The sequence below is a fragment of the Emys orbicularis genome, chromosome 6 (genome assembly GCF_028017835.1).
Source record: "Emys orbicularis isolate rEmyOrb1 chromosome 6, rEmyOrb1.hap1, whole genome shotgun sequence".
NCBI classification, from domain to species: domain Eukaryota; kingdom Metazoa; phylum Chordata; order Testudines; family Emydidae; genus Emys; species Emys orbicularis.
In genome coordinates this window covers 80,925,462-80,944,298 of record NC_088688.1, presented here as the reverse complement: position 1 = coordinate 80,944,298, position 18,837 = coordinate 80,925,462, and the positions used below count along the sequence as shown (strand labels likewise).

Below are 18,837 nucleotides of genomic sequence, written 5' to 3'. Positions count from 1 at the left end.
TAACCCAAACAGGAAAAAAAATGCTGTTAAAACTTATACTCTACAGGTATTTCTTACTGACTGATATCTGAAAAAATACTACATTTTAAAGCACTTATTTAAAAAAAAAAAGTTCAAGCTTCATTTCAGAACTAGAATACATTATACAAATTTCTCAGTTGATAATTAAATTATCTATTTACTAGTTCTTTAACTTCCTTGAAGATCTGTAGAGCAGTAATTTATGTTCATACTTTCTTTTTTTAAAGTACCCATGTGATAATCAGCCTCTCTTTATTTTCTTATTGTAAGGACATATCCTGCTATGCAACTTTGTAGCGCTCTGGTGATGTAAAGCTCCATATTGTTTCACCTTTGTATTGGCTTATAATGGAACTTTATACCCCTTTAGAAATACTGATAGACCAATACGAAGCTTTAAACATGTTTCGGCTGCTATTCTACTAAATTGCTATTCTAATTGAATGAGTCATTCCATGCTTGTCAGTAGTGCATGATTGTATTACAAAGTTGTAAAGTGGAAGTGGCAAAAGTATTGCCAACAGCGTTATTAATTGTGAGTGTGCGCGCGTCTTCTGGCTTGTCTGAGTCTGAGTGAAGAGTCACTTTATGCTCTCTAGTCTTTACTTTACAATTATTTTCAATATCAGTAAATAGAGGACTTTGGACTACTATTGGAAAATCAGAGTAATAGGTTAGGGTATTGCAAAGGGTGACATGTTAGCTCTTCATAGACACAATTTGGTGGATTCAGAATTGCTGCCCCTTTTTACCTTCTGTCCTACTTCCTGGTGAATATCAGCAGTGGTCCTGGAGTCCCACTGAAGACTTTACATGAGCCTAATTGATACACACTGGTAGATCCTGTTAGAGCATTGAGGCCAATGGTTGCAAAATGAGGAAAATGTCCTTATTCCTGTCAGCAGAAAGGGTGTTGTGAATAAAAACACTGATTGCTGTTTCTAGTGAACTATGCACTGAAACCAACAGAATGTCAGGATAATCCAGGTATGGTAGGCATCTTGGGGAATGTTCCTCTTCTAGCTGGACATGAGACTTTGGCAGTTGTGAAATAGTTAAGTCCCTTTATTTATTTATTTATTTTTTTTCATGAAGTTAATGACTGAGTGCAGCTGCAGGACTATGTGTTTAAAGGGTTTCTAAATTTTTTTTAAACGTATATTTTCTCTAGTTTGAGCAGGATTTGCTATTGAAATAACTTCAGTTTTTCTTTTCTTTTTTTTTTCTTTAAAAAGTTTGGATGAATTTTGAAGGAATTCTCACATTGGTTAGAGCCAGGCGTAGAGTGAAGTTGGTCTGTATGACACATGTTAATTCACCTCAGTCCTAACCCACAACACCTCTGATATTTTAGTGTAATGCTCTACTTGAATAGAGGCTCCCAGTCATGCCTAACAGTGCCAAACTGTAAGCTGACTGATATGGCCAAATAGGGACTCAGATGTAAACATCAAATTCAGTTTTCACTTTTGACCTAGCAAGGATTTGAATACAGGTCACCAGTGCTTAAAAAAAAAAAAAAAAAAAAAAAAAAAAAACTTTGAACCACTGGTCCACCTAGCAGGAAAATTTGAATAAACTACATACCGTTGCTTTTGTGTTTTGCAGCTACGGGGGCGAAATGCAGATTTAAAGTAATTGTCCTGACTGCTGCTTTACACCTGAAAAATGTCCCAATGTGAATTTCTAGGTTCAGAGATTCTGCAAAAAATAAGTGTTAAGGTGTTCGCTTAGTGGTACTGATTCTGAACACTCTTACTCAAATGTGTAGTCTTTAATTAAATAAGTAGCTATGCTGTCTTCAGTGGGACTACTGATGTGAATAAAGATTTGGAGGATGGCTTTATAGCGGGGATTTCTAGATTCTGTTTTCAGTATTCCAGGTGCTCATTCTTTGTGCAGTCCTTAAAATTCTGCCTTGCCTATTGCGGATTTCCAGTCTTGGAGGGTGAATTCCACTGAATAGTACTGAGTTCCTAAAAAAAAAAAAAAAAAAACCCTAACTCTCTCCCTGCAGAATAGGTGGAATTTTAAGTCTCCCGGATTAAATACATGGTCCAAAGGAAAGATTCCCACCCCCAACCCCCAGGGGCATAGCTAAGGCATTGTCCTGTTCACTATTTGGAATATCAAGTAATTCAAGGTTATAATGAACGTTGGTCTGATTGTGCAGGGGCTGTGTTTTGCTAAGCAGTATCTTATTTTCTTAGGGGCAAATCTTGGCTTGTGACCCAAGCCTGAATTACAGGCTTTTGTGCAGGGTAGGAAGGTTCAGCAGGGGTCGGGGAATGGAGGAATCCATGGCATAGCAGCAGGGCAGTTGTGCAGCTGTTAGTGCACAATCAGGGTTACAGTGGATTACGTTGCTGCTATCTCCCACCCTTCAATGTGATTTGGTTAGTAGTCTGGCACATCTCATCAGTGGAGCTGATTTGAATTTATTCTGGTGTAGCACTGCAAAATCTGACTCATGTAGCTTTACAGACTTTTTAGCAGAAATTTATTTGAATACATTGGTGGAGTGTTTCCTTTCCAATATGTAAAAAAGAAATGGTGACAAAGGATAAAGCTTACCTTGAAAAAATATAGCCTGGGTCTTATATTCTCGCCTGTTGAGACCTCCATAGTAGGGATCCCCATTAAAGGAAGGTCTGGAACAGGTGCAGCCAGGGAGATTCCTTAGGCCTGGTCTACACTACCTGCCGGAATCGGCGGGTAGAAATCGACCTCTCGGGGATCGATTTATCGCGTCCCATCAGGACGCGACAATCGATCCCCGAATCGACGCTCTTACTCCACCAGCGAAGGTGGGAGTAAGAGCCGTCGACGGGAAGCCGCGGAGGTCGATTTTGCCGCCGTCCTCACAGCGGGGTAAGTCGGCTGCGATACGTCGAATTCAGCTACGCTATTCGCGTAGCTGAATTTGCGTAACTTAAATCGACCCCCCCCCTGTAGTGTAGATGTAGCCTAACACTACAGCCTATGTAGTGGCGTAGTTTTGCTGCCAAGGATATCTGGGGACCATTGGGAGCCAGGACCAGTGCATAGGCACAGATACTGTGCAAATGGCCTTGCCCTCCCTCTGATCTCTCTGTGGGCAGGGAGGCTTCACGCCCCAGACAGAATGTGGTTTTTGTTATTATATATTATGTGCATTGCAGTAGCACCTGGGAGACCCAGTGTGGGCCAGAACCCCAGTGTGCTAGGCACAGTACAAGCACAGAACAAAAAAACAGTTCCTGCCCCCAAAGAGTTTACAATTTAAGTTTAAGACAAGAGATAATCAGTGGACACAGACAGACCCATGGGGAAGCACAAGGAAACAATTACACAGTATTGGTCAGCATGATAGGCAGTGGTCCCCACACATCAAATCCTTAACCTTCGAATGATATGTAGGAACTCTGGCATAGGGGAACTTTGCAGAGATTTTCTTCTCCTATTTCATATTCCCCCTAGGGGTCTACTGTGGGTGGGTGGGTGTAAGGGGTGTGTTGGTGTTTGCGGTAATCAAGCCCTGAACTTGTTTTAGCATACCTTTTCTAGTGTGTTAGCTTATGAATTCAGTGTTCACTCTGTGTATCTTGATTATAATGCAAAACTTAATTCAGACATACAAAGTATATAGGCACAATTATAAAATGATAGCAGGAGTAGGATGAAGGATGTAAACTTGGGGAAAAGAAATTTAAGTTCTTGCTGGAGCCAGGATTTGGAGAACATTCTTTTCCAAGGATAGAGACTTTGATTCCAAGCGTGAAGCGCTTTAGCACTCATTTAATGATACTGCAGTTCCATATGGCAAACATTTCTTCAAGCAGTTATTTCTTTCCTTTATTTCATCATTCATGATTTTTAGTTGGTCTCAAGAGCAAATATTTGTTTACATTTCTCTGCTTTTATTTATATCTTCACGTTTAGAAAAAGTGATATATTTTAAATGTTAGTTTTTATACATAGAAATTTGGAAGTGTGTATTTTTGTTCCAAAACTAAGCCAAGCTCAAACTAATAAACGCAACAACATTTTATTTTTTTTCTTGACACTGTGCCAAAGTTTTCCTCATATACATAGGTGTTTAGGACTTAATTATTTTTAATTTAAAAAATGAGCTTTCTGATCTGCAGATGATATTTTGAAAATTGTAATATCCTTCGTCTACTTAAAGCTGACATAATATCAATTATGCTAAAATGGATGTGCAAACCCTGGAATGTTATTTTTGGAAAACAGTTACCTTCTTAGTTCCAGCAAAAGAAAAATAAGAATGTGCTTTGAATGAACCTGACAGCAGTGTGGTAGAAACTGGAATTCTGCTAAAATCTATAAAGCCCACATATACTGCTGCATTAAACATGTTTTTTTCTTTAAATTAAAGTTTTCTCTCCCCTGTTTTAATTGCAGTACATGTGTTAAATTGCCTAATCAATCAGACATCCATTTGTGTGATGGAAAGTATTGCATCATAGAATACAGTCAGAAACTGTCATGTGGGATTGCTAGACTGGTAGTAAATCTAAGCTGTAAAATGAAAGTTGTCAGCTGTATGGAGGAGTTTATGCCTTTGGAATAGATTTGTTATATATTTAAAAATGTTTCAGTTGATTTAGCCTTTTTAGATATTACAGATCAATATAAAACTTTGACTTTTTTGTTTCAAATAGTATTTTACAGAACTCAAGTGATTTTTCTAGACTTAGCTGAGTTTTTCAATGTTCAGAATGTTGGTTTAAAAATGCTTTGTATTAATTCTTTTTTTATCTGTATCACAAACTTAACTGCACTGAATGTTTAAATTAAGAGTTTAGCATGTGGAATTGCTGAAAATCAGCAAATCCTAAAAAGGCAGACTTAATATTCAAGCTTTGGTTTATATAAAGTTCTTAGTCTAAATAATTGTACTGCTCAGACTTTTTTTTTTCCCCAAGAGAAATTAATAGCCCTGCCAAGTCCCTTTTTTTCCCTAGAGACTAGCTCTTATTTTCAGCCAACAATCTTTTCTCCCCAATTTGTTGGATATCACCTTTTTGAAAAAATGCTTTTTATTTATATCCGGCCTAAATCAGTACAATCCATCAAACTTCTTGTTCTAAATCTTTGAAACCTCCCTCATGGCACCTCCTCAATGTTTGCAGCTCAGTCTTACTGCAAAAAAAAATAAAGGCTTTCCGTATTAGAGTAATTAAAATATTGAAGGAAAAACCATTTTAGATAATCTTTAATAAAATAAACCTTGTTCCTTTCTAATGTTTAAACTTGTTTTTGCATACTGCAGTTTGATCTGCAGATCGTGAACTCAGGCTGTACATGAAGGAGACTATTTGCATATGCATACATTTCAGATTCATTGTCTAACTTCAGTTACAAATGTATATCATCAACCCCTTCTCTGTTGCTCAGATGAAAAATTTTAGCAAGGCCAGGCTCAGTTTCCTCAATTTTTAATATGAACATAAAATTCCTGGTTAAGTTGTCAACCATCCCCAAATCCATAGAACAGTCCCAAATTCTGGTGGTTCATTCCTTGGCCTGCTGACCTTGCTTGCAGTGCAGTTGAGTTGTGAATTTATTTCACACGTTGTTGTGATGTTATGACACTACAGGATGACTGAGTACAGTGTTGTTATGCAACACATATCACAATGGAGTTAAATTAACTGACTGGCGAAGAGAGTCCCTGTTTACTGCAAAATCCCTTCTATATCACTGAGCAGGTTTTGTGTTTGCAGGCAGCTGTGTACAGAGACCTCTGCCCCCTTGACTTCTGTGGAGTTAGGTTACACACTGGCTCCATACGTTAACGTAGGGAGGAGTGATGGGGTAGGTTGAGGAATGGGAGCTACTGCATCCCACGTAGGGTTTACTGTAGGGCAGCAACTGATACTTTAGCATGTAATAGTCAGGTGGTGTCTGCATCCCACAGCTTCTTCACTGTATTTTCTTTTCCCAAGCATGGATTTCATCCTTCCACTCTGCCAACATGGATTTAACTCCCAACACAGTGCGTGGTAGTACCTGGACTCTGTGAGGGGAGTGAATTTCGCCCATGTGATTACTTGTCCTGTGGAATAAAATAAGTGTGAGCCCTAATAGTGAGCCTGGTGTTCCAGTGTAGCACTCTGCCACCCTTAAGTCCAGTCTAATTTCTGGATGCTCCAAGCATCTATTGGTTATCTAATGGCACTCATGTGTGGGAGTGAGCTCTTGGGAGGTCGTTGAAGTCTTTGGTACAATTCTTTCTCCAAAATGAAGGGAGGGTTGAGATTATTTCCTTGCTCATCCCCTTCCTGGTTACTCATAAATCATGCCTGTCAGTCAGGATTTATATCTGGGGATTATTGAAGTCCTTTTGAAGGGCAAATTTGGTTTAGATTTGGAATGGAACAGTTGGTACCAAATGACAGGATTTTTTTTTTTTAATCTGGGGCGCAGGGGGAGGAGGGGTGGCGGCGATGTCCCAGAGTCCCTATACAAGGCCTTTATTCCATTTTTGTATTGCATAAACTGAACACCATGCTTAATATTCTTAGTAAATCTTCAGACATAAAAGTGTAAACATTCACAGCAAAGTACAGTTAAATATGTTTTGTTAAGCCAGGCTACCTGCCTCTTTAGTTATTTTTATAAGAAAGAGATTTTGTTTAAATAAGAGACACAGTTAGAGAATCTGCAGTCCCTCAGTAATCATCTCTATAGCACAGATACACCCTGTTTACCAGGGTTCTCACAAGCTTAAGCCCTAAATCCACAATCCACTTCATGGGGTTTGGATCTCTGTGCCCTATGGGGCCCTGTTAGCATCAATGATCTCTGTGTCGATTCTGGGATCTGCCAAAGAAGGGTCAGTTGCAGGGTTCAGACCTATGTGGGAACAGCTTTTTATTAAAATATTGTCAGCACGTCCCTGCCGAGAAGAGGGCTCCATGCTTAGGTTCCCCCTAAATAACTTCTAATAGAGACTGTGTAAATCTGTGGGGTGTCATTTGTTTACTCTTTCACCTCCTCTTTCCTCCCTCCATCTTGCTGAGGCTGGCAGATGTTTCTTTGTGGCTATTTGGGGGGAACTGACCATAATTACTGGACAGCAGCAGTTAAACTGGGGAACTCATTGCCAGAAGAGGTGTCATTGCAACCAAGAGCTTAACAAAATTCAAAAAGGATTGGATATTAATATGGAGATATACCTATCTCATAGAACTGGAAGGGATCCTGAAAGGTCATTGAGTCCAGCCCCCTGCCTTCACTAGCAGGACCAAGTACTGATTTTGCCCCAGATCCCTAGGTGGCCCCCTCAAGGATTGAACTCGCAACCCTGCGTTTAGCAGGTCAATGCTCAAACCACTGAGCTATCCTTCCCCCCCCCCCGAAATCCATATTGATATGGATATCAAAATATCCAGAGTTGTCATAATTAATTACAACAAATTTTGAAAGGGATATTAAACCTTGTGCTTCAGTGCTTAAGCCAATCTCTTCCTATTAAGTCCCCCTCATTAGGTCTCCTCATGGTCTCTATCAGCCTACTGCAGGGTTCTACGTCTTCCTCTGCTGCATCTGGTACTGGCCACTGTCAGAGACAGGATATTGGACTAGATGGACCTCAGGTCTTATCCAGTACAGCAATTCCTATGTTCCCCACCATTAGAACAGACTTTTGTGTCAAGCAGGTTTATTTAAACCATACATAGCACAGAACTGATTATTTTTAAAATCAAATAAAAAAATTCTTAGAAAAATATCCATACATCTGTATATATAGCCTCATTGGGGTATGTCTACACAACAAAGAAAAACCCACGGCTGGCCCGTATCAACCTGCTCAGGCTGTGGAGGTGTTCCATTGCTGTGTGGACTTCCGGGCTAGAGCCCCAGCTACACCCTGAGCCTGGAAGTCTACACAGCAATGAAAGAGCCTGCAAGCCCAAGTCGGCTAGCATGGGCCAGCCATGGGTGTCTAGTTGCTGTGTAGACATCCCCATTGAGTTAATGCAGAATGCACATAAAGAACAGTACTGCTGTTCGTAATTTCAAAACAAATTTATAAGTACTGTATGCTACTTCCATTTTCTCCATTCCGATGCTTTCTATGCCAAGAAAAAAGTGGTTCTTTTGTTTTTAAATTTACATTTTATTAATAATTTTAATCATTACAGAAGTTTTGTCAGTCTTCAAGTCACAATACATACTGAACTCGGACAGTTTTCTGAGACAAAGAAAACCATGAATAATATACATGCTAGAAGTAAATCACCTTCTCTCACCAGGGCATTTAGACTTTCTAAGTAGCAAATAATTTATAGCATATGTTCCATCAGTGCTCTCTGGCAGAATTGTTCCAGTAGCAATACTGAAAAAGGAACAAATGAAGAAACACCTAACAGTAAGACAGGAAAACCCACATGGAAAATCTGATTAATGGTTTTGTAGACTTTTAGGCTAAAAGGGACCATTATGATGATTTAGTCTGACCTCCTGCATAACACGGGCCATAGAACCTCACCCAATAATTTCTGCATCAAGCACATAACTTTTGTTGAGCTATAGCACATCTTTTAGAAAGATACCCAGCCCTGATTTAAAAACTTCAAGTGATGGATAATCCATTGCCTCCCTTCGTGTGTTATTCCAATGTTTTATTACCCTCACTTAAACATTTGTGCTTTGTTTTTAGTTGGAATTTTTTGTCTACCTTCAGCTTTCCACTGTTGGATCTTGTTTATGCATTTTTCTGTTAAATTAAAGAGCCATCTATTAGAAATCTCTTCTTTATGTAGACACTTGTAGGCCATGATCCAATAATCTCTTGACCCCCCCCCCCCCTTTAGGATAAATTAAATAGATTGTTTCTATAGTCTCTCACGATAAGGCATGTTTTCCAGGCTTTAAATCCTTCTTGTAGCTCTTGTCTGAACATTTTCCAATTTTTCAACATCCATTTTGAAGTGTGGGCACTGGAATTGAACACAGTATTCCAGTAGTGGTCTTGTTAATGCAGTATTCAAAGGCAATACTACCTTCCTTCTCCTATCTGATATTCCCCTGACTATGTATCTAAGAATGGCATTCCCCCACTTAGGCCTGGTCTACACTAGGAGTTTGTCGAATTTAGCGCCGTTACATCGAATTAACTCTGCACCCGTCCACACCACGAAGCTATTTAGTTCGACATAGAGGTCTCTTAAATTCGACTTCTGTACTCCTCCCCAACGAGGGGAGTAGCGCTAAATTCGACATGGCCATGTCGAATTAGGCTAGGTGTGGATGGAAATCGACGCTAATAGCTCCAGGAGCTATCCCACAGTGCACCACTCTGTTGACGCTCTGGACAGCAGTCCGAGCTCGGATGCTCTGACCAGCCACACAGGAAAAGCCCCGGGAAAATTTGAATTCCTTTTCCTGTCTGGGCAGTTTGAATCTCATTTCCTGTTTGGACATCGTGGCGAGCTCAGCAGCACTGGCAACGATGCAGAGCTCTCCAGCAGAGATGGCCGTGCAATCTCAGAATAGAAAGAGGGCCCCAGCATGGACTGATCGGGAAGTCTTGGATCTGATCGCTGTGTGGGGCGATGAGTCCGTGCTTTCCGAGCTGCGCTCCAAAAGACGGAATGCAAAGATCTATGAGAAGATCTTTAAAGCCATGGCAGAGAGAGGATACAGCCGGGATGCAACGCAGTGCCGCGTGAAAATCAAGGAGCTGAGACAAGGCTACCAGAAGACCAAAGAGGCAAACGGACGCTCCGGATCCTAGCCCCACACATCCCGTTTCTACGAGGCACTGCATTCTATCCTAGGTGCGGCCGCCACCACTACCCCACCACTGACCGTGGACTCTGAGGATAGGATATTGTCGACGGCCGCTTCCTCGGACATGTTAGCGGACGGGGAAGATGAGGAAGAAGATGAGGAGGACGAGGCAGTCGACAGCGCTTACAACACTGATTTCCCCGACAGCCAGGATCTCTTCATCACCCTTACAGAGATCCCCTACCAACCGTCCCCAGCCGTTAACCCGGACACAGAATCAGGGGAAGGATCAGTCAGTAAGTGTTTAAAACACCTAAACATTTATTTTTAACAGAACAGGAATATTAACAATATTAACAATGGGTTTTGCATGATTACTATGCCCTAGGCGCTTAACGGTTCAGTCCCTGGCAGTGCAACTACTGGAAAATCCGGTCTATATGTCCGGGGATAGAGCAGAAATCCTCCATGGACATCTCCACGAAGCTCTCCTGGAGGTAATTGGAAAGCCTTTGCATCAGGTTCCTTGGGAGAGCGGCCTTATTGGGTCCTCCGTAGTAGCAAACATTTCCGCGCCAGGAGACAAGCAAGTACTCTGGGATCATTGCCCTGCAGAGCATGGCGGCATATGGCCCTGGTCTTTGCAGGCTTTCCCGAAGCATCCTTTCTTTTTCCGTCTCTGAAATCCTCATCAGAGTGATGTCGCTCATGGTGACCTGCTTTGAATTAGGTAGGGGAATGTTAGTATTGGGACTGCTTGCCTGTTCCTTTACAGAACTGTAACCGGCGGTTTACAGCCACGCGGTAGAGGTGGGAGAGGGGCAGCATACAGGGATCTTTCCCTGGGACAGCTGCGAGGGGGTGGGACAGGGGCAGAGTTCATGCTTGCCGGATTGCTGGCAGCAGGGACTGGCATTGCTTTCAATGTGAAAGGAGGCCAGTGCTTACTATTAAAGTTTTAAGCAGCCACAAGTCTACGGCTTACCATGTCGGCCTGCTACACAAATTCCGGTGTCCTGCCCCGCTTCTCTGATCTGCACTGCAAGACCCCAGGCACTGAAGGCGAAGGCCGAAAATTCGACCTTGTCCTGAGTGCGCATGTGATAGGTGCTGTGCATGGTCTTGTTCACAGAAAAAGACTATGTTCTTCGTTCACAACTAAATTTATCTTTCTGAGGAATTCACTCCCTTTTTCCCATTCCCACAGCTGCAACTGTCTCCCGACCTAGCCTGGCATATCACTCCCAGAGGCTAGCGCAGATTAGGCGTAGGAAGAAGAGGACACGGGAGGACATGTTCACAGAACTTATGGGCTGCTCCCGAGCCCAGGCAGCCCAGCAGACCCAGTGGAGGGATAACTTGTCCCAAATGCACCGATCACACATGGAACGGGAGGAGAGGTGGTGGCAGGAAGACCAGCAGGCGACCCAAACGCTGCTTGGACTAATGAGGGAGCAAACGGACACGCTCCGGCGCCTTGTGGATGTTCTGCAGGACTGGAGGCAGGAGGACAGAGCCCTGCTGCAGTCTATCTGTAACCGCCCTCCCCCGCCACCAAGTCTCATACCCCCCTCACCCAAAGTCCAAAGAAGGAGGGGCGGCAGAGTCCGTGAAAACTCTCACTCCACCCCTGCAGACTGCTCTAGTACTAGAAGGCTCTCATTCCCCAAAATTTGACAAGTCCTTTCCTTCCCGCCTCACCCAAGCCCCCGTCCAAGTTTCACCCCCCAGTTTCATGTGTAGTTGCTAATAAAAAATACGTTTCTGTTAATTACTGTTTCCATCATGTTCTTTTAGAGGAGAGTCTGTCTGAAGGGGGGGAAGGGGGTTGGTAATTGGACAGGACAGTCACCTTTAGCAGGGTACAGAGGCGGGGGCAGGTTCAGCAGCAGGGCACACACACAGTGCAGTCACTAGTTACCCTGGTCAGTCTGGGAGGTGGTTTTCATGTTCTGTGGTGGGGGGGTGGGGGTTGCTCTGTGAGTTTGTGGCGGGGGAGGGCAGTTAGAGATCTTATGCAGCGGTCCTTATCCTGGATCACAGAGCCACGCAGCAGGGGATCTGTAACCCTGCCACAAAGTCACATAGCCCCCCCCACACACACAGAGTCCCGAACAGGAGGGGTGGCAGGCTCCGTTGAAACAACCAGTCCACCACTGCAGAGCCTGTCCTTCCTGGAGTTTAGAAGCGTCATTTGCATCACTACACTACACCCGCTCCCCACCACAGTCTGCGTCCCAGGGTCAACACTTTCCCGCGAAAACAGTAATAAAGAAAACGGTGTTCATTAACAAAATTCAAGTGATTTTATTTTTAAACGTGTGTTGGAAGGGGGGGAACGGGGTATGTAACTGGAGAGGATACTGAACATTTAGTGGGTAAAGAAACGGGGGCAGGTTCAGCTTCTCTGTACACAAACTTAAGTCACAGGTTACCCTGCTCACTCAGGAACCTAGCTTTCAAAGCCTCCCGGATGCACAGCGCGTCCCGCTGGGCTCTTCTAATCGCCCGGCTGTCTGGCTGGGCGTAATCAGCAGCCAGGCTATTTGCCTCAACCTCCCACCCCGCCATAAAGGTCTCCCCCTTGCTCTCACAGAGATTGTGGAGCACACAGCAAGCTGCAATAACAATGGGGATATTGGTTTCGCTGAGATCACAGCGAGTCAGTAAGCTTCTCCATCTCCCCTTGAGACGGCCAAAAGCACACTCCACCACCATTCTGCACTTGCTCAGCCGGTAGTTGAAGAGTTCTTTTTCAGTGTCCAGGGTGCCAGTATAGGGCTTCATGAGCCAGGGTATTAGCGGGTAGGCTGGGTCCCCGAGGATGACTATAGGCATCTCCACATCCCCAAGAGTTACTTTGTGGTCCGGGAAGTAAATACCTTCCTGCAGCCGTCTAAACAGACCTGAGTTCCTGAAAACACGAGCGTCATGAACCTTGCCCGGCCATCCGACGTTGATGTTGGTAAAACGTCCCCTATGGTCCACCAGTGCTTGCAGCACCATTGAAAAGTAGCCCTTTCGGTTGATGTACTGGCTGGCCTGGTGGTCCGGTCCCAGGATAGGGATGTGAGTTCCATCTATAGCCCCACCGCAGTTTGGGAATCGCATCGCGGCGAAGCCATCTATGATTACCTGCGCGTTTCCCAGGGTCACTACCTTTGAGAGCAGTACCTCAACGATTGCGTTGGCTACTTGCATGACAACAACCCCCACGGTAGATTTGCCCACGCCAAAGTGGTTCGTGACTGACCGGTAGCTGTCTGGCGTTGCAAGCTTCCAGAGGGCTATGGCTACTCGCTTCTGGACAGTCAGGGCTGCTCGCATCCGGGTGTCATTGCACTTCAGGGCAGGGGACAGCAACTCACAAAGTTCCATGAAAGTCCCCTTCCGCATGCGACAGTTTCGCAGCCACTGTGATTCATCCCAGACCTGCAGCACTATGCGGTCCCACCAGTCCGTGCTTGTTTCCCGGGCCCAGAATCGCCGTTCCACAACATCAACATGACCCATTGCCACCGTGATGTCCTCGGCGCGGGGTCCTGCTTTCTGACAGGTCTGTGCCACTCTGACTTCAGGCCCTCACCACGCTGCCGTAGCCTCCTCGCCTGATTTCTCTGCATCTGCCTCTGGGAAAGGTGGATGATAAGCTGCGAGGTGTTGACAACGGCCATAACTGCAGCGATGGTCGCAGCGGGCTCCATGCTCGCAGTGCTGTGGCGTCCGCGCTGTCACTGACCAGAAAAGTGCGCAAACTGATTTTCCGCCGGCGCTTTCAGGAAGGGAGGGCGGTAGTGACGGACGGATGACGACAGTTACCCAAAAGCACCCTCGACACATTTTTTTTTTTTTTTTTTTTTACCCAGAAGGCATTGGCGGCTCGACCCAGAAATCCAATGGGCAGCGGGAACTGTGGGATAGCTGCCCACAGTGCACCGCTTCCAATGTCGACGCTTTCCCTGTTAGTGTGGACTCACAAAGTCGAATTACTGTCCTTCGTGTGGACACACACGTTCGATTTTGTAATATCGATTCCACATATTCAATTTAAGTAAAATCTAACTACTCTCGTAGTGTAGACATACCCTTAGCCACAGAATTGCACTGAGTGCACATGCTCAGTTGGTTATCTACTATTATCACTAAGTCTCTTTCAGTGTCACTGCAATTCTAGAATGAAGTTAATTATTTTACATGTAATTCGGAGTCTAATTAGAATCTGGTCAGACCTGACCGCCACTGCAGGCCCTATAGATGCTAGCATGATATCTAATGATTGTGCCCTAGTATCCAGTGATATGGCAGAACAGCTGCTTCTTGCCAACAGAGAACTCTCTGGTTGTAATAACTTGAGTTCTATAGTGATTTGGGCTGTCTCCTCCAGGTTTCTCAATACATTACTCCCCTAATATTATCCCTCCTCCTCTCACCTAATACATGCACCCAGTCTCTCTGTGTTCTGGTCATATTCCTTATCTCCTTCCCCAAACTCCTCCATGGGAATGTTGTTTGAGCAGTGTGGAGTAGGTGAGAGGATTTACATACTGAACCTTTAGGTCTTTTAGGAAAGAAGCGGTCTCCTGATTTATTTGAATAAGTCATGAGTTTAGCAAAATTAAATATTACTCTATGCTAGTGTTTGGGGGGGCCAGGACGCTCCTGAGGAGAACACAAATTTTTACATAGCAAAGCTTGTAATTATACTTCTGTCCATATTATAGTTGGTCCACATTATCCAATGTGTCCTCTTTAGTACCCCAAAGTAAACTTTTTAAAGTGACATACATACCAGACAGCACCAGCCCCCGACCATGCTAATCTGTATAGGGGTGCTGCAACAAGTTATGACAGTAAGATTTAGCAGACCTGATGAGAACTAGCTTACAAAATTTTTGAGACATTAGGGTCCTTCCCTCCACAAACCAAAAATCCAAATGCTCAGGCTTTAGTTAGGTGGAAGGAATTTTCCCCTATATTTGGTTATATGAACTGTTTCCATTGTGCAATGGTAACCCACTGCTCAGTGTGTTATATATCCTCCTTTTAGTAACTTGTCCACAGAGGATATGAGTCTATTGCAGCTACAAGAATTACTCATTTATCTTGACTGATAGAAATTCATGCTGTTAATGTTGCAGTTTCCAGATTCCGTCTTTGCTGATGAGCCAGCGTGGCGGTTGTTACACAGGAATTAATCTCTTAGCAGCAATGATCCTTAAAATACTCCTGAACCTCTGGTATGATGTCAGAGCATCTCTTGCTTGATATCCTCAATGATGGCAATACTTTGCATGTAATACAACCCCATTCTGTTTTCACCTCATCACAGAGTGCTTGTCGCTTAGGGCACTCCAATAGTCTATGATTCAGTTTAATTATGTAAGCCATATTTTTCCACGTAGGGGGGCTCATAGATCTTCCTTTTAATTATTTTCCACCCATGCCCTTTTAAGACAACTTTTCAGCTCCACGTGTTTCTGAATCTGGTTGGTGTGGAGTTCTGATCGTTCTGAAGTCTCAGAAAGGATTTAATCTTATCACTCCTGGTCATTCCTGTCATTACCAGACCTGATGCAGAGCAATGCATAGGCTGCTGACAGTCAGAACACAAGCACACATTAACTTGGCTTTTGATGCAGACATGAGTACCCATTTAGGAGTAGGCTATACCTCTTTCCTCAAACTCTGGGACTACTGCACTGGAGGAGGGGAGAGGGTAAAGTGGATTCTAGCTGGGATATCTCTCCCTCCAACATCCCCTGCATCCAGAACTGTTCCAGGGCAGACCCCCACTACTCTGGAGGCACTTGGACCGAGGTGGTGCCTCCCTCCATTGGGTCTTGGGGGAAAACTGCAGAGAGGAGCCAGCCTGAGCCTCCAGCCAGTAGCAACAAGATCAGCCAAAGCAGAGATCTCTGGACAGTCAGAGAACGTTTTGCAATTTTGACTGTACTTTTTGTGCCCTGTTCTGATTGGCTGTTTGCTCCAACTCTCTACCACCTCCTTCTTCACAGTCCGTTCACCACAGCTTCACTCTATACCTGCCCCTCTAGACTCTGCCCAATCCCCCTTCCTTTTCCTTTTCTTTCCATTTAGCTTATCCCCTCCTAGGTTAAACAGAACCAGAACAAAAACCAGAACTGCCATGATGTTTGCTGCCATCACAGAGTGCACACTCCTTCCCCCACCCTGCATGTCTCTTCTCTGTTTACATTGTAAGCTCTTTAGAACAGTGACCATTTACTGCTCTGTGTTTGTACAGTGCCTAGCACAAGGAGGCCTTGCTCCTGTGGCCATTAGGCACTATAATTATAAACGGGATTAATAATAATTTCCCCTCATTTTAAAAAATAATTAATGCAGTTCTGGTCATCATTTGTATAATTAATATTAGCGGTATTTACAATTGGATATTAGAATGGAAGTCTGCTCACTGAAGTAATAGTATTAAAACCCCTTGCCGTGTATATGAAGAACATTGGCTTCATGTGCCAGGGAGAATATATATTTTTATAGCTGATACTCAGTAAGTAATTAATTGCAATACCAGTCTTTGTTAAAGAGCATGTTATTTTCCACTGGTGAAATCCTGGCTCAATTGAAGTTAATGGCAAAACTCCCATTGACTTTAATGGGGCCAGGATTTTACCCCATGTCTTTACATTCTTATTTTCTGAGCAATTCTGTTTTTCTTCTGATAGCATTTGTATTTTCTCAAAGTAACCTGACTATCGACAGTGATTTGAAAGCTGAAAGCAATGTACCATATGATATTCCCCTCAAGCTGCATGACACCTGCACAAACTTTCATGAAGGGAGTGCACAATGGTAACATATGATAGAGCTCTTTCCTAATCCTTAGCCTTTAATTAAAATTCAGGCAAGATTCACAATGAGTTCATGGTACTGAAATCCCTAATGGGATTATGGAATTTGTTAATATTTCAGATATTAGTCATTCCTGAATGAGTCTGTTGTGTGACAAGGTCACTGTCTTCTCTTATCAATCATCAATGAGAGAGAGAATTTCTGTACGTTTTTAAGAAAATGCAACAGTCATTGGTTTGACAGGGAAGAACCCTGGCCCTCAGTGAAACTGAAACCGTTGTGGAGCTGATACTATAACACTTCCTTTAGATAATGTAGGTACTGTAGCAAAAAATGTTGCTCTGTGTATTTGAGTATTGAAGAGAAGGCGGGGAAAGCACAAAAGCCTTAATATTTCAGTATAGTTATTCACTTGAGACTATCTAGGTGGATGGAAATCCTCTAACATCACAGACTTTTTTCTTAATAATTAGAAAAAATTAGGCCCTGATTCTGCAAAGACTTATGCACACATTTAACTTTATGCACTGTGAATACATGCAGTGAAGTGGATTTGGCTAATCACAATGTAAACCATATGGGCCTGATCCTTGGTGCGAAGGAAATGTAAAGTCATCATAAGTGGGCAGCTGAGAATACCTCTGTGGGGGAATCCTGGGCTGGCATAATCAGCTGGCACCCTCTTTCAGCAGCACAGCCTACGGGATGTGCCACAGGAGGAGTGTGTATGGATGAATTACTGTTGCTTTCTGTTGATCTGGAATGACTCCTACAGGTTTGTTGTAAATCAACATAAATTTGAACAGTCCTGAAGCAGCTCTGATTTACATTGAGTGCTACAAGGATAAGGGGAATGCAAGGATGCCTTTGAGCCACATTTCCTCCACTCCTCAGTCCTGCACTCAGCACAGCTCAGCCATTCCTGAGGATGTGTATGCTTTTACTTGTTAAATGTAAGGTACAATGAAGATCAGTAGTATACTAAAATAATCTCAAAATGAAATGTGCCATGGCTTAATTTCTAGAAAAATCCAAAATAATACAGGGTAGATATTATGGGGAAAATATCCCAATTGACCATTGCTGTATGAAAAAGGAAACATTCTATCATGGAGGAGTATGCTAATTGCTAAATTATATATCTGGCTGTGATAGATCATATAAATATTGAATTCTTATCCATCAGTCACAAATTGTGAAGACATGGTTATGCAAATCATAACAAACAAGTGGGATTTAAAATGAAGGGGTTACGCTTTCTTTACTAAATGTTGTAATCCACCAACTTGATGTGACATCTGTAATTGCATATTTGCAAATGCTTGTTTTTTCCAGTAGTTCATCAGCACAGTGTGTACAAGTTCCATTTCCCTATCACTTCTTTAATTGATAAACTATTTTGCATTCTGTGAGAAGCATGCAGTTAAGTCACTAGTTTGTACTAAGCATTGCAAATGGAATGCTAGCTGTGTGACTGTTTCTTGCATGGCCTCATTTGATCTGAAATGAACCCATTGGTACCAGTGGTCTGGATTTTCCTCTGGTAAATTGTAATGAATTTGCTCAGCAACAGGAAATCCCAATTCCCAGATCTCCCAGGAGTTCATAAAATGATTAGTTTATGTATTTTTTTTTTATTTTTAGCTTTTCATATAATTTAATTTTACAGCTGATGTTCATTTGATCACCTAAAAGCTCAGTTTTGGGGGATGAGCTCTCTTCATCTTCCAGCATCTTTCTCAATAATAGCCAAAATGTTGAACTGACTTATTTATTTATCTTTACAAAAATTAGTGCTTTTTGTGGAAGGTTTACTACTACATCTGCATAAAAGACCATGATTTAAATGTCAAAGATTTGCTGGTATTTTCTTTACATTGATATCTGTTGGGGAAAAAATGTATTCCCTCTGTGCTACGTGGGTCAGTTAGTGGAGGCAACATTGTGTTTGCATCAGACATTCCATTTTTCCATTCTTCTTTTCCAGATTATAGAACAGGCCCCTGTTTCGCTCAGGTCAACAACCAGATGTGTCAGGGCCAGCTGACTGGCATTGTTTGCACGAAGACTCTTTGTTGTGCAACCATCGGACGTGCCTGGGGCCATCCTTGCGAGATGTGTCCTGCCCAGCCTCAGCCATGTCGTCGTGGCTTCATTCCTAACATCCGCAATGGAGCATGTCAAGGTAAGCCTTTTGGTTTGGCTGGTCATGGTTACTGCATCGTGAATGTTGTCTAGAAAAGC

The 18,837-nt window shown here is 43.1% G+C and overlaps 1 protein-coding gene across 1 annotated transcript in view; it reads left to right on the top strand.

Moving 5' to 3' along the window:
- The window catches only part of FBN2 (fibrillin 2), a 260,834-nt gene that overhangs the window by 32,697 nt on the left and 209,300 nt on the right, over positions 1–18,837 (top strand). The window contains exon 6 of the mRNA XM_065406785.1: positions 18,581–18,778. Within this exon, the coding sequence (XP_065262857.1) occupies positions 18,581–18,778 (198 nt within the window). The remainder of the gene's footprint in view (positions 1–18,580; positions 18,779–18,837) is intronic.